The sequence below is a fragment of the Macaca thibetana genome, chromosome 4 (assembly GCF_024542745.1).
Source record: "Macaca thibetana thibetana isolate TM-01 chromosome 4, ASM2454274v1, whole genome shotgun sequence".
Lineage (NCBI taxonomy): Eukaryota > Metazoa > Chordata > Mammalia > Primates > Cercopithecidae > Macaca > Macaca thibetana.
Genome location: NC_065581.1, coordinates 36,799,883 through 36,818,530, shown reverse-complemented (window position 1 = coordinate 36,818,530; position 18,648 = coordinate 36,799,883). Strand labels below are relative to the sequence as shown.

General features: G+C 42.1%; 1 protein-coding gene and 1 long non-coding RNA gene across 7 annotated transcripts in view; one reads left to right on the top strand and one right to left on the bottom strand.

Moving 5' to 3' along the window:
• Positions 1 to 18,648, bottom strand: part of LOC126952837 (uncharacterized) — an 88,412-nt gene that overhangs the window by 12,877 nt on the left and 56,887 nt on the right. The window contains exons 2-3 of the long non-coding RNA XR_007725033.1: positions 14,215 to 14,426; positions 5,396 to 5,583 (exon numbers count right to left, since the gene is read on the bottom strand). This is a non-coding gene — a long non-coding RNA (uncharacterized LOC126952837). The remainder of the gene's footprint in view (positions 1 to 5,395; positions 5,584 to 14,214; positions 14,427 to 18,648) is intronic.
• SLC26A8 (solute carrier family 26 member 8) overlaps positions 1 to 18,648 on the top strand; it is a 79,871-nt gene that overhangs the window by 25,828 nt on the left and 35,395 nt on the right. For all 6 annotated transcript variants that reach the window (XM_050787577.1, XM_050787578.1, XM_050787579.1 and 3 more), the window contains 4 exons: positions 2,097 to 2,278; positions 5,327 to 5,491; positions 6,187 to 6,336; positions 15,352 to 15,434. In XM_050787577.1, the coding sequence (XP_050643534.1) occupies positions 2,097 to 2,278; positions 5,327 to 5,491; positions 6,187 to 6,336; positions 15,352 to 15,434 (580 nt within the window). The remainder of the gene's footprint in view (positions 1 to 2,096; positions 2,279 to 5,326; positions 5,492 to 6,186; positions 6,337 to 15,351; positions 15,435 to 18,648) is intronic.

Genomic DNA, 18,648 nt, shown 5'->3' with positions numbered 1-18,648 from the left:
TATGTGAATACTCCTAGAGCAGATATTTCTTTCATCTGACCCATATTAACCAAACTCCATGGGCTGACTTGTAATACAGCAAGCCAGCTTACCAATTTACAATGAGAAAATGTTACCACAGTAATCAAAACACTGACATCCCTAGGATAAGTACTTCCCTTCCCTGAGTCAAAAGTCCATCTACTAATTTATAATTAGAAATAACTTATTACAGAGGCCAGACTAATTAAAGGTCATAGAATCAGCACATTTACTTCACCCAGGTGAGCCTGCATAGAAATCAAATCACAAAATTCCCCCATAAGTTTAGAAGGTTATTGCCAGTATTTACTCAGTGATGTGCCTTTTCCTAGATTTCTCCACTGAACTGACCAATCCACCAACATTTACCATTCTGAATGACACATTTTTTTTTTTTTTTTTTTTTTTTTTTTTGAGACGGAGTCTCGCTCTGTCGCCCAGGCTGGAATGCAGTGGCGCCATCTTGGCTCACTGCAACCTCCGCCTCCCAGGTTTACGCCATTCTCCTGCCTCAGCCTCCCGAGTAGCTGGGACTACAGGCGCCCGCCACCGCGCCCGGCTAGTTTTTTGTATTTTTAGTAGAGATGGGATTTCACCATGTTAGCCAGGATGGTCTCGGTCTCCTGACCTGGTGATCCCTCCGCCTTGGCCTCCCAAAGTGCTGGGATTACAGGCGTGAGCCACCGCGCCCAGCTGACACATTCTTTATATATGTTTTTATGTTCAGTCTGATTAACATCCCATCCTTCCAGATGTGAAGTGCTACTTTTCCTTTTTTAGGAATAGCTGGGCCGGGCACGTTGGCTCACGCCTGTAATCCCAGCACTTTGGGAGGCCAAGGCAAGCGGATAACGAGGTCAGGAGTTTGAGACCGGCCTAGCTAACATAGTGAAACCCTGTCTCTACTAAAAATACAAAAAATTAGCTAGGCGTGGTGGCAGGTGCCTGTAATCCCCGCTACCTGGGAGACTGAGACAGGAGAATTGCCTGAACCCGGGAGGCGGAGGTTGCAGTGAGCCAAGATCACGCCATTGCACTCCAGCCTGGGCAACAAGAGTGAAACTCCATCTCAAAATAAAATAATAAAAATAAAGAATAGTTCATGTCTTTATTCAATCCATTATGTGTTGATTTTACATTTGAACACCAAGAAAACAACTTTATTCCTATATTTCCAAGTTTCTGAGGAACCTCACAATCATTTCCAAATACTTATAATAAGGGTTGTTAGAAATTTATTTATGTTGGGTAAATTTAAAGTTAAGGTGTACCTTTGCTCTCATATGTGGTATGACAATATGAGGACTAAACAAAATAATGTTTGAAATAAGTTTAATTTACCTCAGTGTCAGTATTATTTTTCTTCCTATTGTTACTGATTGCTTCGTTTTCTTTTTTCTTTTTCTTTCTTTTTTTTTTTTTTTTTTTTTTTTTTTTTTGAGATGGAGTTTTGCTGTTGTCGCCCAGGCTGGAGTGCAAATCATGCCATCTCGGCTCACTGCAATCTCCGCCTCCCAGGTTTAAGTGATTCTCCTGCCTCAGCCTCCTGAGCAGCTGGGATTACAGGCATGTGCCACTACGCCCAGCTCGTTTTGTATTTTTAGTAGAGATGGGGTTTCTCCATGTTGGTCAGGCTGGTCTCAAACTCTTGACCTCAGGTGATCCACCTGCCTCAGCCTCCCAAAATGCTGGGATTACAGGTGTGAGCCACCACACCTGGCGGTTGCTTTGTTTTCTAGTATTTTCGCTGCCATCTCACTTTTAACCTTCTCTAAGAGCAGACACAGTAGCTGAGCCGACACCCATTTCAGTCAACTTCTCTATTCCACTCAACATGCCCATAATACAAAGAGACTAAATACCTACACCACCACCATCTAAATTCCATGAGTTGGTCACAATATGTGGAGCCACAGTTCTCTTTCTCAATCTTTCTTACTTCTCAATGGCCACTTTGAAATGAGAAAAGTTATTCAGATGAAGGACAAGCCAGAATTCAACTATACCTTGCTTTTGTCAATATCAGTTTACCTGGACTTGAAACTTCACCTTCCGCCTAACATCTTCTTCCATAGGTTCCTTCTTCCTGGTGAGTGCTCTGCTGATCAATGTTCTGAAAATCAGCCCATTCAACAATGGTCACCTGGTCATGGGATCGTTCCTCAAGGATGAGTTTTCTGCCCCCTCCTACCTTATGGGCTATAATAAATCCTTGAGTGTGGTGGCAACCACAACTTTTCTGACTGGGATTATTCAGGTAGGATCTGAGTCTTCAAATCCCTTAAAAGGAACTGAATAAAGGGGCTATAAACAGACCCCTTCCTTATACTGCTCCTGTGATCCATTGTGATATACCTGGAACTGCAGTGATTGATTTTTTGAAAAATCGGAGGCTGTGTGAATAGGGTGTCTCCTTAGTGATAAACTTCTCTCTCTTCAGAAATCATCTACCACTGATTTAGGATGAGATATTGAACATTCTCTTCAGTCCTTTCTCCTCTAAGACAAAGGGTGTAAGGGACAATGGTCCAGAGCAGTGGTCCCCAACCTTTTTGCAACCAGGGACCAGTTTCCTGGAAGACAATTTTTCCACAAATGGCAGGTCAGGGCCAGGGAGGGTGGTGGTTTTGGGATAAAACTGCTTCACCTCAGATGACCAGGCATTTGGTTCTCATAAGGAGCACGCAACCTAGATCCCTTGCATATGCAGTTCACAATAGGGTTCATGCTTCCCTGAGAATCTAATGCTGTGGCTAATCTGACAGAAGGCAGAGAGCTCAGGCAGTGATGCTTGCTTGCCCGCTGCTCACCTCCTGCTGTGCAGCACCCAGTTCCTAACAGGCCACAAACCAGTACCAGTACCGGTCCGTGGCCCCGGGGGGTTGGGGACTGTTAGTCCAGAGTTCCACTCCTGATCTTACCTTTTAAAAAATTGCTTCATATTCTTTTTTTTTTTTTTTTTTAGATGGAGTTTTGCTCTTGTTGCTCAGGCTGGAGTGCAATGGGACAATGGTGGCTCACTGCAACCTCCACCTCCCAGGTTCAAGTGATTCTCCTGCCTCAGCCTCCCGAGTAGCTGGGATTATAGGTGCATGCCACCACACCCAGCAAATTTTTGTATTTTTAGTAGAGAAGGGGTTTCACCATGTTAGCCAGGCTGGTCTTGAACTCCTGACCTCAGGTGATCCACCCACCTCGGCCTCCCAAACTGTTGGGATTACAGGCATGAGCCACTGTACCTGGCCAAAAATTGCTTTATATTCTATCAACAAGAATAGCCTCATCTAGCTGGGCATGGTAGCATGTGCCTGTAGTCCTAGTTACTCAGGAGGTTGAGGTGGGAGGATCACTTGAGCCCAGGAGGTTGAGGCTGCAGTAAGCTGTGATCATACCACTGCACTCCAGCCTAGGTGACACAGTGAGACCCTGTCTCCAAAATAATAATAATAATAATAATAATAATAATAATAGCCTCACAGGCTCACACATTATCTTTGGGTTAGTAAGCTTTAGAGTCAGATCTGGAATCCTTTTTCTGCATTGACAAGGACCACAGCTAAAGGACAATAATATGAATGACTCATTAAAATCTCAAAATTTATTTTGACACTGTCTTTAATTTCCTCTGAGAGTCTATCACCAAAAGTTCATCCACTGAACTCAAGTTACATCTTCCAGGCTTATTTCTCTTTTTTCTCAACTAACCCACTCTCTAGTTGATTTTCACTGATCTCCCCTGGGACTGTCTTTCATTAGGTAAAGATTTATTGGGTACCTACAAAGGCAGGCTATCAACGTGGGCAGACTCCAGCCCTGACACTATGAGCTGTGTGAACTTTGGTAAATTATTTTACCTTGGTGGGCCTCAGTTTCCTCATGTGTAAAGCAGGAATAATATTTGTTTTGCAGGGTTCTTAGGAGGATTAAGTGAAAAAAACGCATGCAAAGTATTTAGCCTAGAGCCTGTCACATAGTAAGCATCAATAAGTTATACTTAGTTGGCACAGAGAAATGAATTTGGTACTTTAACAGGCCAAAAATTTAAAAAACAATATATAGTTTCCTGTGGTTAAAAAGTTTAATCTTGTGGGATAAGACAAAATACACAAGCAGCCTTTTAATTGTCAAGCGGCCTCATACATGCTTTCTCTCCTCCTTCAAGCCTCAGCTTTTTTCATCTAAAAAAGGAAGAGGGCTGGGCATGGTGGCTCACATCTGCCTCAGCATCCCCAACAGCTGGGACTACAGGCGCACACCACCGCGCCCAGCCAATTTTTGTATTTTTAGTAGAGACGGTGTTTCACCATGTTGGCCAGGATGGTCTCGATTTCCTGACCTCGTGATCCACTTGCTTCAGCCTCCCAAAGTGCTGGGATTACAGGCATGAGCCACCACGCCTGGCTATAATATAAATTATATATATGTATATTGACATGTAAAATACCTTTTTTTATTTTTCTTCAGGATATGCATAATCCTGAAAACAAATAAATTCAATTTAATCATTCTCAGTAAAGATAAGAGTCAAAGGCCAAGAAGTTTGAGCTTGATCCCACTGTTTTGGAATTATCTTCTCCTTTGTGAAAAGCTACATTCCTCAGAGGAATGTTAACATCTCCTGAAAAGGGCTATCAAAGCTTCTAATGAAAGAGGTTTAAAAAGGCAAAGGCAGGCCAGGCACAGTGCTTTCATGCCTGTAATTCCAGGGTTTTGAGAGGCCAAAACAGGAGAATCACTTGAGGTCAGGAGTTCGACACCAGCCTAGGTAACATAGCAAGACTCCCCACCTCTACGAAAAAAAAAAAAAAAAAAAAAAAAAAACTTAGCTCAGTGCTGTGTGCGTCTGTAGTCCCAGCTACTTGGGAAGCTGAAGCAGAGGATCCCTTGTGCCCAGGAGTTTGAGGTTAGAGTGAGCTATGATTGCACTCCAGCCTGAGCAATAGAGTGAGATCCTGTCTCATAAATGAATAAATAGGCAAAGGTTTGTTCTGATCACCTTGTCCCTGTTTTCCCCAAGTCAACCTAGAGAGCAGTAGATTCCAGGGCAAGAACTTAAGTGAGCTGACTGCTCACAAAGGAGGAAAGGAAGTACTAGTGTGGGCTAGCACTTGTCAGGAGGCTCTGATCAACATACAAGGACCCATGTTATCAACTTCTGTTCATTAGGGAAAGAGAGTTATAAGAGTTACCAAAGGGGCCTATCTTAACTTTTCTATTGGAAACTCTTCTTTTCCTGGAGAGCGCCATTGGTGCCATTGCTGGATTGAAGACATTCTGCCCCACTCTGGTTTTCTCTTCTCTGCAGCTAATAATGGGCGTATTGGGTTTGGGCTTCATTGCCACTTACCTTCCGGAGTCTGCAGTGAGTGCTTACCTGGCTGCTGTGGCACTGCATATCATGCTGTCCCAGCTGACTTGCATCTTCGGGATTATGATTAGTTTCCATGCCGGTCCCATCTCCTTCTTCTATGTGAGTAATTTCAACTCTTATCGAGAGTTACAAATGCCACTCCTCTTGCCTCCAAAGAGAGGTGGACCTCAGTGGGGAGACTCCTGCCCGTTCTGAAAGGAGACACAGCCAATAGCAGCTTAGTCAAGAGGGTACTAGAAATATTTTCCTTTATTGGAGAATTAGGGTCTTGATTAATTGCAGATGCCAGACCATGCTTTCAGTTGACTAACCATTTCAGTCAGCCTTTTAAACTATCATGATATACATTAAAATTTGACCTTTAAGATATTGTATATATCACAGTTCTTTTCATTACCTACCTTATAACAGACATGTCTCCTAAAACATCTGAAGGATATACAATACTAAGTAGTTCCTGAATGTAAGAATAGGGTAGGAGCTAAGCTACAGTATATTATTTGGGAAAACTAAGAACTATTGGCTTATAAACAGAACTTCTAGGGCCTGTTCATTATACTAAAACATACAGTGTATTCTCTCCTTGTCCTTATTGAACATTACTGTCCCTCTTTTTACATAAATGGTCACCCCCACCATGCTTGCCCTCACTATTCTAGTAATGCCCATAGAGACCTTTGTATCCAGAAACTCTACTTGGGGACTTCTTTTTGAGTTAATCTACAGTGTCCATTTCTAGACTTAGGCAATTACTATATCCCTTTCTAAGCCTCTGTAATTTTATTTTCTTTCAGGACATAATTAATTACTGTGTAGCTCTCCCAAAAGCTAATTCCACCAGCATTCTACTATTTCTAACAGTTGTTGTTGCTCTGCGAATCAACAAATGTATCAGAATTTCTTTCAATCAGTATCCCATTGAGTTTCCCATGGAATTATTTCTGGTAGGTGTTTTTGACGTCCCAAATTCATAGTTTACATAATTTTAATATTTTTTAAAAAGTTGAGTTGAATTGTGTAAAAGCTGAATACATTTAGTTTTCGATATATGCTTATATTTGTGAAAACATGCTTATTTTCTTTTTCTAAAATATTTTGATACTATAGTTGACAAATAAAAATTGAATCTATAGTTTATGATGTGATATTTTGATGTAGATACACATTATGAAAAGTTAAATCAAGTTTTGTTTTTTTTTTTTTTTGACAGAGTCTTGCTCTGTTGCCCAGAATGGAGTGCAGTGGTGCAATCTTGGCTCACTGCAACCTCTGCCTCCCAGGTTCAAGCAATTCTCTTGCCTCAGCCTCCTGAGTAGCTGGAATTACAGGTGTGTGCCACAATGGCAAGCTAATTTTTGTATTTTTTTAGTAGAGATAGGGTTTCACCATGTTGACCAGGCCGGTCTCAAACTCCTGACCTCAGGTAATCCACCCGCCTCGGCCTCCCAAAGTGCTGGGATTACAGGTGTGAGCCACCACGCCTGGCCTAATTATCATTTTTAATTTTTTTCACCTTGCACCCCTAGCAGCGGTTATTATTTTTGTTGTGAGAGCATTTAAGATCTACTCTCTTAGCAATTCCAAGTACACATTATTAACTATAGTCACAATAGCACAATAGATCTGCCTCACAAAATGCTTATTTCCAAGTACTTTTATCTATTGCCTCATTCTCATAATATTTCAAAGATAAGGTTTTTTTCCCCTTGTGAAAGAAATACAGGCTCATTCTAAGTTTGAAAAACATAAGGAAGTTTAAAAAAGTGGTAGAGGAAAAGAAATTCCTATAGTTGCACCGTCCAAAGTCAACTACTAATGATATTTTAGTATTTTCAGTTATTCACTCCTTTCTTCTCTCAGACAAACATATGACAGGCCTAGCCTCAATGTTGGTGAATTTCCATCTTTTTCTACATAAATGTTTTATTTTTATTTTAATGTAGTTGAAATCATACTGTTATTCAACCTCCATTCCTTCTCACTATGCTACAATAAGGAAATTGAGGCAGCTCATCCCTGGACTTGAACATAGGAGCACATCTAGATTAGAAGATGTCAGACTCAGAGGACCTTCCTAAAAAAATTAAAATAAAATGAAATCCAAGAATTGAGGCACAAGCAATCTCATGTTTAAACGATAACAGACAAAGGGCCAAAGAACCAAGGAGGAAATGAACAGCCCTTTCCTATGGCTAGAACCAGATGCATTCACAAAGGAAAGATACGATGTTCACGGAGAAACAACTGGAAGATCTGAACATCTTGTTCAATAAGAACCCATACCCGAACCCCAGCCTTCAGAAAGAAATGGCCTCAAAAATGGACATGTATCCAACAGTACAGGTTTGGCTCAAGAACCACAGAGCAGAGGCTGGGTGCGGTGGCTCACGCCTGTAATCCCAGCACTTTAGGAGGCCAAGGCAGGCGAATAACCTGAGGTCGGGAGTTCGAGACCAGCCTGACCAACATGGAGAAACCCTGTCTCTACTAAAAATACAAAATTAGCCAGTTGAGGTGGCACGTGCCTGTAATCCCAGTTAGTCGGGAGGCTGAGGCAGGAGAATGGCATGAACCCAGGAGGCGGAGCTTGCAGTGAGCTGAGATAGCACCACTGCACTCCAGCCTAGGCGAAAGAGCGAGACTCCATCTCAAAAAAAAAAAAAAAAGAACAAAACTCAAGCAAGCAAAATGCAAGCTTATTCAGCAAACACAATCTCAACAACAGCAATTAGCTGAGGATAGAGTCAAGACCAGTCCTTCCCAAGAAATACAGACATACCAGTCAAATCTCCTAATGATGCCTATCTTGTAGCCCTAGTTTATATAGATCACTGGGCACCCTGGTTGCGACTCACCTTATGCCCCAATGTTAAGGTCCCTACAGATGACTTTGTTGTCCACAAAACAGTTCATTTTGGCTACTGCCAAGATCCTAGAATATACTGCTTCTGCTTCTATCCCATTTTTGGAATCCTGATTTTATTCTCCATGCTTCAATTCTAATTGTTTTGACTGTTCACCTCTACAAAGTAGAGAGAGATACTAGACACAAAATGTAACATATTGTAATGTGTGTAATGATTTCCTACAAGAGAGTACTTTTCAGCAATAAGGAACAAACTGGAGATAAACACACACACGTTGTGTGTACAACATGGATGGATTTCAAAAACATTATGTAGCATGAAAGAAAAAAGACACAAAAGGCTACATACTGTATAATTCCATTACATGAATTCCTAGAGCAGGAAAAACTAATCTGTCATGACAAAAAGATTAGTGGCTGCCCACGTGGAAAAATTAAATAGTAAGTGGTAGAAAACTAATTTATCAGGGTGATGGAAATGTTTCATGTGTTAATTAGGTGTTAATTAGGGTGGCAGTTACCTGGCATATAAATTCCTCAAAACACATAGAACTGGCCGGGCGCGGTGGCTCACGCCTGTAATCCCAGCACTTTGGGAGGCCGAAGTGGGTGGATCACAAGGTCAGGAGATCGAGACCATCCTGGCCAACATGGTGAAACCCCATCTCTACTAAAAATACAAAAACTTAGCCGGGCGAGGTGGTGGACGCCTGTAGTCCCAGCTCCTCGGGAGGCTGAGGCAGGAGAATGGCGTGAACCTGGGAGGCAGAGGTTGCAGTGAGCCGAGATCGTGCCACTGCACTCCAGCTTGGGCGACAGAGTGAGACTCCATCTCAAAAAAAAAAAAAAAATAGAACTTTATATCTAAAAGCTTTGCACTTTATTGTATCTAAATTATACCTTCATAAAAATAAATATATATAACAAAGAAATTGAGGCAAATGAGATGTTAAATGTTTTTTCTAATCTATGTCATTAGTAAGTAGCAGAGCTAGGGCTCGCTGTCTAATAATAATGTTTCTTGTATCTTTTCTTTTTTTTTTTTTTTTTGAGACAGAATCTCGCTCTGTCACCCAGGCTGGAGTGCAGTGGCGTGATCTCGGCCCACTGCAACCTCCGCCTCCCAGATTCAAGCGATTCTCCTTCCTCAGCCTCCTGAGTAGCTGGGATTACAGGCACCCACCACCATGCCCAGCTGATTTTTATATTTTTAGTAGAGATAGGGGTTTCACCATGTTGGCCAGACTGGTCTCGAACTCCTGACCTCAAGTGAGCTGCCCGCCTCAGCGTCCCAAAATGCCAGGATTACAGGCATGAGCCAACGCACCTGGCCTCTTGTTTCTTTTCTAAAATCTGCTGGTAAAATTTATATGTTACAGTTATAATTAACATTTTACCATGATAAAGATATTTTCATCAATAAAGCTCAGATTTTCTAAGTCAGCATTTTTCATTTTAAGATTGCTGAATTCGGGGCCTGGCATGGTGGCTCATGCCTATAATCCCAGCACTTTGGGAGGCTGAGGTGGGCCGACCCGCTGAGGTCAGGAGTTCAAGACCAGCCTGGCCAACATGGTGAAACCTTGTCTCTACTAAAAATACAAAAAGTAGCCGGATATGGTGGTGTGTGCCTATAATTCCAGCTACTCCAGAGGCTGAGATAGGAGAATCACTTAACCTGGGAGGCAGAGGTCGCAGTGAGCCGAGATCACGCCACTGCACTCAAGCCTGGGCGACAGAGGGAGACTCCATCTTAAAAAAAAAAAAAAAAAAAAAAAAAAAAGAATTATTTCTTTTTTAAGAGGTGGTCTGTGGCAAAGATGCTTCAAGTTAACCAAGTAATCGTATGCCCCCTGCACCTCCCAGTCTCTCTTGCAATTAGGAGGACCCAGTGACTTCAGCCAAAGAAGAGGTGAATAGGTGCAAATTCCCTCTTCTTTCCTCCCCTGCTGTGATGATGACAGGAGCAGTATGTTAAGAAAATGGAGACTGGGAGCAGTGGCTCACGCCTGTAATCCCAGCACTTTGGGAGGCTGAGACGGGCGGATCATGAGGTCAGGAGATCGAGACCATCCTGGCTAACATGGTGAAACCGGTCTCTACTAAAAATACAAAAAAATTAGCTGGGCATGGTGGCGGACACCTGTAGTCCCAGCTACTCGGGAGGCTGATGCAGGAGAATGGTGTGAACTCAAGAGGCAGAGCTTGCAGTGAGCCAAGATCACGCCACTGCACTCCAGCCTAGGCAACAGAGCAAGACTCTGTCTCAAAAAAAAAAAAAAAAAGAAAAGAAAAGAAAAGAAAAGAAAAGAAAATGGAATCCCCAGGTGAAATTAGCTCAAATCCCCGGGGCATTGTTTGCAAAGAAGCTGCCTGAGAGACACCAACACACCACGGACTTTGAGTGGGCAAAAAAATAACTTCGATGTGTTAAAATGCTACAATCTCATGACTTGTATGTTGCCACAGCATAACCCATCTTACACTAACTAATCCAGGTCTATCCTCTTTAAGGTTGAAAAATACTGTCTTGAGACTTTAGACTAAACTTTCCTATGACTGTTGCCTACTTCTTTTTTTTTTTTTTTTTTTTTTTTGAGACGGAGTCTCGCTCTGTAGCCCAGGCTGGAGTGCAGTGGCCGGATCTCAGCTCACTGCAAGCTCCGCCTCCCGGGTTCACGCCATTCTCCGGCCTCAGCCTCCCGAGTAGCTGGGACTACAGGCGCTGCCACCTCGCCCGGCTATTTTTTGTATTTCTTAGTAGAGACGGGGTTTCACCGTGTTAGCCAGGATGGTCTCGATCTCCTGACCTCGTGATCCGCCCATCTCGGCCTCCCAAAGTGCTGGGATTACAGGCTTGAGCCACCGCGCCCGGCCTGTTGCCTACTTCTTGTAGAGGTGCATATTATTTTCCCTTTGAACATGTGAAAAGCTATTAATTCATAATGGCCAGAAGCTGAAAGGCTTGTTTTTCAAAAGATTTTTCAAAACCCTGAAGGCAGATCCAGCAATCCCACTATTGGGTATGTATCTAAAGGAAATGAAATCAGTATGTTGAGTAGATACCTGCACTCTCATGTTCGCTGCAGCACTATTTAAAACACCCAAGATATGGAATCAGCCCAAGTGTTCATCAATAGATAAATGGATACATGTGGTATATACAGGTATTAGTTGACAGACATGTAACAAAAAATGATTTTTAAAAAATTGTGGTATACATATACGATGGAATACTATTCAGCCTTTAGAAAAAAGGAAATCCTTCTCCTTAAAGACTGGGTATTTGGTTTTAAAAAATTAAAATAAAATAAAAAATAAAAAGAAGGAAGTCTTGTCATTTGGGACAACGTGGATGAACCCAGAGGACATGTTAAGTGAAATAAGCCAGGCACAGAAAGACAAATACTGCATGATCTCATTTATATGTGGAATCTAAAAAGGTTGAACTCATTGAAGTGAAGAGTAGAATGGTGGTTACCAGGGGCTAGAGTTGCAGGAGAGTGGTTTGGGGAGATGTTGGCCAAAGGATACAAAATTTCAGTTTGATAAGAGGAATAATTTCAAGAGATCTGTTGTACAACATAGTAACTACAGTTAGTAACAATGTATCATATTCTTGATACACCATGTTGGCCAGGATGGTCTCGATCTCCTGACCTCGTGATCCACCCACCTCGGCCTCCCAAAGTGCTGGGATTACAGGCATGAGCCACCACGCTCAGCCCTCTCTTAAGCGACATCAGCACCAAGGATCATAGTGATGTTCCTTCAAGCAGCCTGTAAACCCAGATGTATCTGACACAGGTCTCAATCAATTTAGAAAGTTGATTTTGCCAACGTTAAGGAAGCCCCTGTGACACAGCCTCTGGAGGGAGGTCCTGACAACATGTGCCCAAGGTGGTCAGGGTACAGCTGACGCAGGAGAATGGCGTGAACTCGAGAGGCAGAGCTTGCAGTGAGCCAAGCTCACATTAGGGAGACACAATATATCCATCAATACCTGTAAGATTTACACTGGTTTGATCTGGAAGGGTGGGACAACTTGAAGGAGTGGGGGCTTCCATATCATAGGCAGATTTAAAATTCTTCTGATTGGTAATTGATAGAAAGAGTTATTATCAATAGAGATGAATGTCTGGGTTACAGTAAGGGGTTGTGGAGACCAAAGTTGTGTCATGCAGATGCAGCCTGCAAGTAGCAGGCTTCAAAGAGAATGGGTTGTAAATGTTTCTTATCAGACTTAAGGGTCTGTTTTGAGGTTAATGCTGGTTGACTTTTCCTGAATTCCAAAAGGGAGGAGGGATGTAATCAGGTATGTCTGACCCCTGCTTCAATCATGGCCTGAACTAGTTTTTTCAGGTTAACTTTGGAATTCCCTTGGCTAAGAGGTGGGGTCCATTCCGATGATTGGGGGCCTTAGAATTTTGTTTTTGGTTTACACAGCCTTGAAAGCAATCAACATGAACCAGAGTTATAAGGAAAAGAGAGAAGTGAGAGTGCAAAGAATGTTGTGGTTTGTCTATGGCTGACAGATTGGTTTGTGAGCCACAGTCAAGATATTGCTCTGGGGGCCAGGCTCAGTGGCTCACGCCTGTAATCCCAGCACTTTGGGAGGTGGAGGCGGGTGGATTGCTTGAGGTCTGGAGTTTAAGAACAGCCTAGCCAACATGGTGAAACCCCCATCTCTACTAAAAATACAAAAAATTAGTTGGGCATAGTGGCGCACGCCTGTAGTCCTAGCTACTCAGGAGGCTGAGGCAGGAGAATTGCTTGAACCCAGGAGGCAGAGGTTGCAGTGAGCTGAGATTGCACCACTGCACTCCAGCCTGGTCAGCAGAGCAAGACTCTGTCTAAAAAATAAAAGAAGAAGGAAGAAAGAAGAAGGAGGAGAAGAAGAAAAAAGAAAAAAGAAGAAAAAGAAACGAAAAGAAGAAAAGGAAGGAAGGAAGGAAGAGAGGGAGGGAGGGAGGGTGGGAGGGAGGATATATTCCTTTGGAGAATGCTATAAGTAATTACAATGCCCCACGAGGTAAGGTAGGGGAGGAAACAGAGGTCCAGCAATAAAATAGGTGAAGGCTTAGAATAATTGCAATTTAGGCATTAACCTTTTTTGTGACCTACTTTGTGCTCACAGGCTATTGAAGCCTGCAATACACTACCTATACACATGTCAAGTCAAGTGATGGGGACACAGTTTCTGCCACATAGCAGGGATTAGAGATGCAGGTTAGAACTAGAAAAAGACCTCCCTGTTACCCCTAGCGGTGAGGAAAATGAGACAGGGAGGATGGAGGCACCCATGGTCTAGGGTCTAAAATGCCTCTCACAGCACCCACGAAGAAACTACTAATGTTTAGATGTGCTGGAGGAAACTGCACACATCTATCAATCTGTCCTTAAGAGCAGACTCAGCTGGGTGCGATGGCTCACACATGTAATCTCAGCACTTTGGGAGCCCAAAGTAGGAGGATCACCTGAGGTCAGGAATTCAAGACCAGCCTGGCCAACCTGGTGAAATCCCATCTCTACTAAAAAAATCAGCCAGGTGTTGTGGCACATGCCTGTAATCCCAGCTACTTAGGAAGCTGAGGCATGAGAATCGCTTGAACCCAGGAGGCAAAGGTTGCAGTGAGCTGAGATTGCACTACTGCATTCCAGCCTGGGCAACAAGAGCAAAACTCCGTCTCAAAAAAAAAAAAAAAAAAAAAAAAAAAAGAGCAGACTCAATATTTAGGAAAATTTTCAACACAACAACTGAGATCCAGGTAGACTATACTGGTAATTCAAGGGACCCTTGGCTATAAGAAATTATACACACTATATGTTCATAATTTATGTCTATTTAAGCTGTATAGCAAACACAAAAAAAGTAACAATAGTTGTCTTTGGATGAGTTATTTCTGTTTTTCTATGTTTCATATTTACTTCATTTTTCTCTGTGAGCAAATATTACCTTTATACTGGAAATAAGAGTTCCTTGCCATACTTGCCATACTTCTTGCCTCTTAACTATATGGAAACCAAGACTCTTCTTCTCTGATCCAAGCTGTAATCCAGATTCTTCCTTCCATTCTAATCTGTAGACTTCCTAGGGGTATTCGTCAGTATCACAGGTTAGCCAGCTGCTGTACTGTTCAGCGTCTGGTTGAACTCCTGCAGTAGATGCTGGGGAAAGACGTACGTGTTAGTAGGAAGAATGGGATAAAGCAACTGTATAACTGCTATTTTAAAACCTAGGAATGGAGGTGTCTTGTCTCCGGTTTAATCCACATCAATGCAGAGTCTTTATAAGCTATAACAGCTGCTAGGTTGTCTCTTTTCCCTCTAATTAAAAGTCAGGGACTAAAGGGAGAATTGCCATTTTTAGAAGTAAATGAAAGCGGGCGGAAAGCAGGTACTTGCTTTGCTACAGAACTTTTTCTTTGTGCAATTAAATGTTGCTCCACATTATTAAGGGTTAATCATGTTTCTCTCTTCATATACCTCAACAAGCCCCTGAAAGGCATATCTGTATTATTACAATGTACCTGGAACTAAAAACTTTTGAAACTGAAAACTTGATACAGCCATTATCCGAAAACAGGTTTATATTAATCTAGATGTTTAAAGTTGGTGGGGAGATTCCCCACTTCCTGATACACTCTGAAATACACATCTCTTTATTTAAAGAGGAGCAAAGAGACAGGTATTTTCCAAGTCATTCTGTATTTAAGTGGATCAATCTCACTGAAAGCCATTGAGATTCAAAGATATTAAATATTAAAACAAGAAAAAATAAATAAAGTTGGTGGGGCTACAGAAGTTCATGGCATCCATTTGTTTCCATCACGTGTCACAGACCAAGTTGTTTCGCACTCTGGCTACAATGCCGAAAGGAGCTTAGAGAACCAAAAGCTTCAGGAAAGATCTCTAATGCCTGCCTTGCTCCGCTGAACTAGCCACGCCTCTCTCTCCGACTTGCATGCATAGGGACTGCTGCCTGTTTCATTTTCTGTCCTGCCAGAGGCTATGGGCAACTCTGCTACTGGAAGCGATGCACTATATTTAGGTAATCATATGCCACCCCCCCTTTTTTTTTTACCCCCTACAGATTATTGGCTTCACTGTGATTGCAAACAAGATAACCATGGCCACAGAAACCAGCCAGACGCTTATTGACATGATTCCTTATAGGTCAGTAATTCCACTCTTCAAGATTGCATTTCTCTTTCTGATACCCTCTCTTAGCCTCTGACCACACAGCCTGATTGATATTTTCTACTAGCAGTCTCTGGCTAAAGCAAAATTCATTTTAGAACACAGAGGTTCATGAAAGGAGAAGGGCTAGGGACAACTCGTTGGGTCTTCTCTGGTCAGCCTCTGTCTCTCTTATAGTTGAGCCAGTCCTCTTATCCAGGAAGACTGTTATATGCACTGAATACCGGAGAATCTCATGTGTTTTTTTAATAGCACATGATAGGCCTTCTGAACTACCATACCTCTCTGATTAATTCTCAAGGAGCGGACAAGAGATGCCTCGGTTTTTCTAGCCTCTCTCCTGTGGCTCTGTGTTCAGAAGATGAACGTTCCTTCTGCCTTCACAAACTTAGACTAAATTGATGCCCTACTTTTATTTATGTATTTATTTTTGACACCGGGTCTCATTCTGTTGCCTAGGCTGGAGTGCAGTGGCGCAATCACGGCTCACTGCAGCCTTGAATTCGCAGGCTCCAGTGATCCTCCCACCTCAGCTCTCTGAGTAGCTGGGACCACAGGCGTGCACTGCCACGCCCCGCTAATTTTTTGCATTTTTAGTAGAGACAGCATTTTGAATGTTGCTTAGGTTGGTCTCAAAATCCTGGGCTCAAACAATCCTCCTGCCTCGGCCTCCTATAGTGCTGGGATTTCAGGCGAGCCACGGTGCCCGGCCAGAACTGGTGCCCTTGAGCAACTATTTTCTTACTCTGGGTAGAAAGTGATCTTCAAATAGCCTGGCATATGGAGTTCTTAAGGACTCACAATCAATTTGCATTATAATTCTTACCAGTGACTATGAGGCGCGGCTCTTGCTTCTGTTAGGAAATTATTTTTTTTTTTACCCTTAATCAGATGAATCACATTAGCTAAGAAAGGCAATATACTGCAGTTTCTTGACTCACAGGGAGACTTTTGAAGAGCATTGCCCATTTCCTCACGTTGTATAATAAGGAATCCTGTAAAGAGTGAAGCCTACTTGCTAAACTCCAGGATCACAAAATGTAGGCTTTTTTTTTTTTTCTTTTTGAGACCAGTCTTGCTCTGTCGCCCAGGCTGCAGTGCAATGGCACCATCTCAGCTCACTGCAACCTCTGCCTCCCAGATTCAAGTGATTCTCCTGCTCAGCCTCCTGAGTAGCTGGAATTACAGGTGCCTGCCACCATGCCTGGCTAATGTTTGTATTTTTTGTAGAGACAGGGTTTTACCATGTTTGCCAGGCTGATCTCGAACTCCTGGATCAGGTGATCCTCCTACCTCCACCTCCCAAAGTGCTGGGATTACAGGCGTGAGTCACCACACCTGGGCAAATGTAGGCTATTTTGACACAACCAGTTTGAACTAGTCTCATATCCTACTCAGTTCTCAATGAAATCTGATGATGGCTGAATCAACTTGAAATTCCAGTCAATTAAAAAATGTGGGCAGACACCACCTAGGTACTAGGCAATACAAAGATAAGCAAGACACGGTCTCCGTCCTCAGGAAAAAGAAAATAATAACAAGAACGACAGTGGGATTGACACTTTACATATTTGTATTATTTCATTTGCTCCCCACAGTAATGCTTTGAGGTAGATATTGTCTTCTTTTTTAAGCTAAGGAAACTAAGGCTTCCCATGTTTAAATTACTTAGCACATTGCTCCTCCGTGGCAGAGCTACCATTTGAACATATTTCTCCTTAATTCCAAAGTCTATAATTATAACCACTCTGTTATACTTACACAATATGCTTCTATTATCAATGACTTCAAAACCACACAGCCAGGCTGGGCACAGAGACTCATGCCTGTAATTCCAGCACTTTGGGAGGCCGAGGCAGGCAGATCATGAGGTCAGGAGTTCGAGACCAGCCTGGCCAACATGGTGAAACCCCATCTCTACTAAAAATACAAAAACTAGCTGGGCATAGCAGTGTGTACCTGTAATCACAGCTACTTGGGAGGCTAAGGCAAGAAAATCACTTGAACCAGGGAGTTGGAGGTTGCAGTAAGCCAGGATCAAGCCAGGATCCAGCCTGAGCAATAGATGGAGACTATCTCAAAAAGTAAAAAAGAAAAAAGAAAAAACCCACACAGCCAAGTTTCACTTATCTCTTATCATAAAATTCAAAGGTACAGATGGACAAGTGAGCATTTCAAAAGTCGAATTTTAAGTGTTGCTTTGAGCTTTCTCTTTTATTATGTATTTATCCAGGGTTGCTAGAGAATAGTAAGATTGGACAATTTGAGTTAGCTCCTGCTGTGTCCATGTTCCCTTTGAACCTCATTTGCTAACAAGAATTGAATGTTACAGAGAACAGAAAGGAAAAACAGTATTTTACGTTGTTATCATACTAAATATTCAAGCTTTACTAATATAGATTGGGGTAGTAAATTACATTTACTGTGTACCTCTTTAGGACAGCCACATTCTTAACCTAGCTTTTTAAAAAGACAAAAAGGTGGAATTTGATAATAACTTAAATAACTACCTCTAAGCATTCAGTTATGCTTCTACTTAGCTAATTACTGGGAAAATGCAAAGGAACTTGTAAGTTATAAATTATAAACAAGGAATTAAAATAGACAGTAGGGCCAGACGCAGTGGCTCATGCCTGTAATCCCGGCACTGTGGGAGGCTGAGGCAGGCGAATCACTTGAGCTCAGGATTTCAAGACCAACCTGGGCAACATGGTGGGATTCTGTTTCTCCAAAAAAAAAAAAAAAAAAAAAAAAAAAAAAGATTAGCCAGGTGTGGTGGCATGCATCTGAAATCCTAGCTACTTGGAAGGCTGAGGTGGGAGGATTTATTGAGGAAGGTTGAGGCTGCAGTGAGCCATGATCACGCCACTGCGCTCCAGCCTGGGTAATACAGCAAGACCTGGTCTCAATACAAAAAAAAAAGAAGTTGAAGAAGAAAAGAAGAAGAAGACATAGTTGGATGGTGAAGAAAATGACATTTAGCTCTTCGAGGTGCTAAAACTTAATTCTTTCTACTCAAAAATAAAATGTAAAATGTAAGAACTAATAAGGAATTTTAATTAGATAAGGGATTATTTGCTTTGTGGAAATATATATCACAAAATTTCTTTTAAAATAATTTTCCCAAGAGTTATTTACATGATTCATTATATTGAATTTGGATTTTTATATAATTTATCAAAAGGAAATC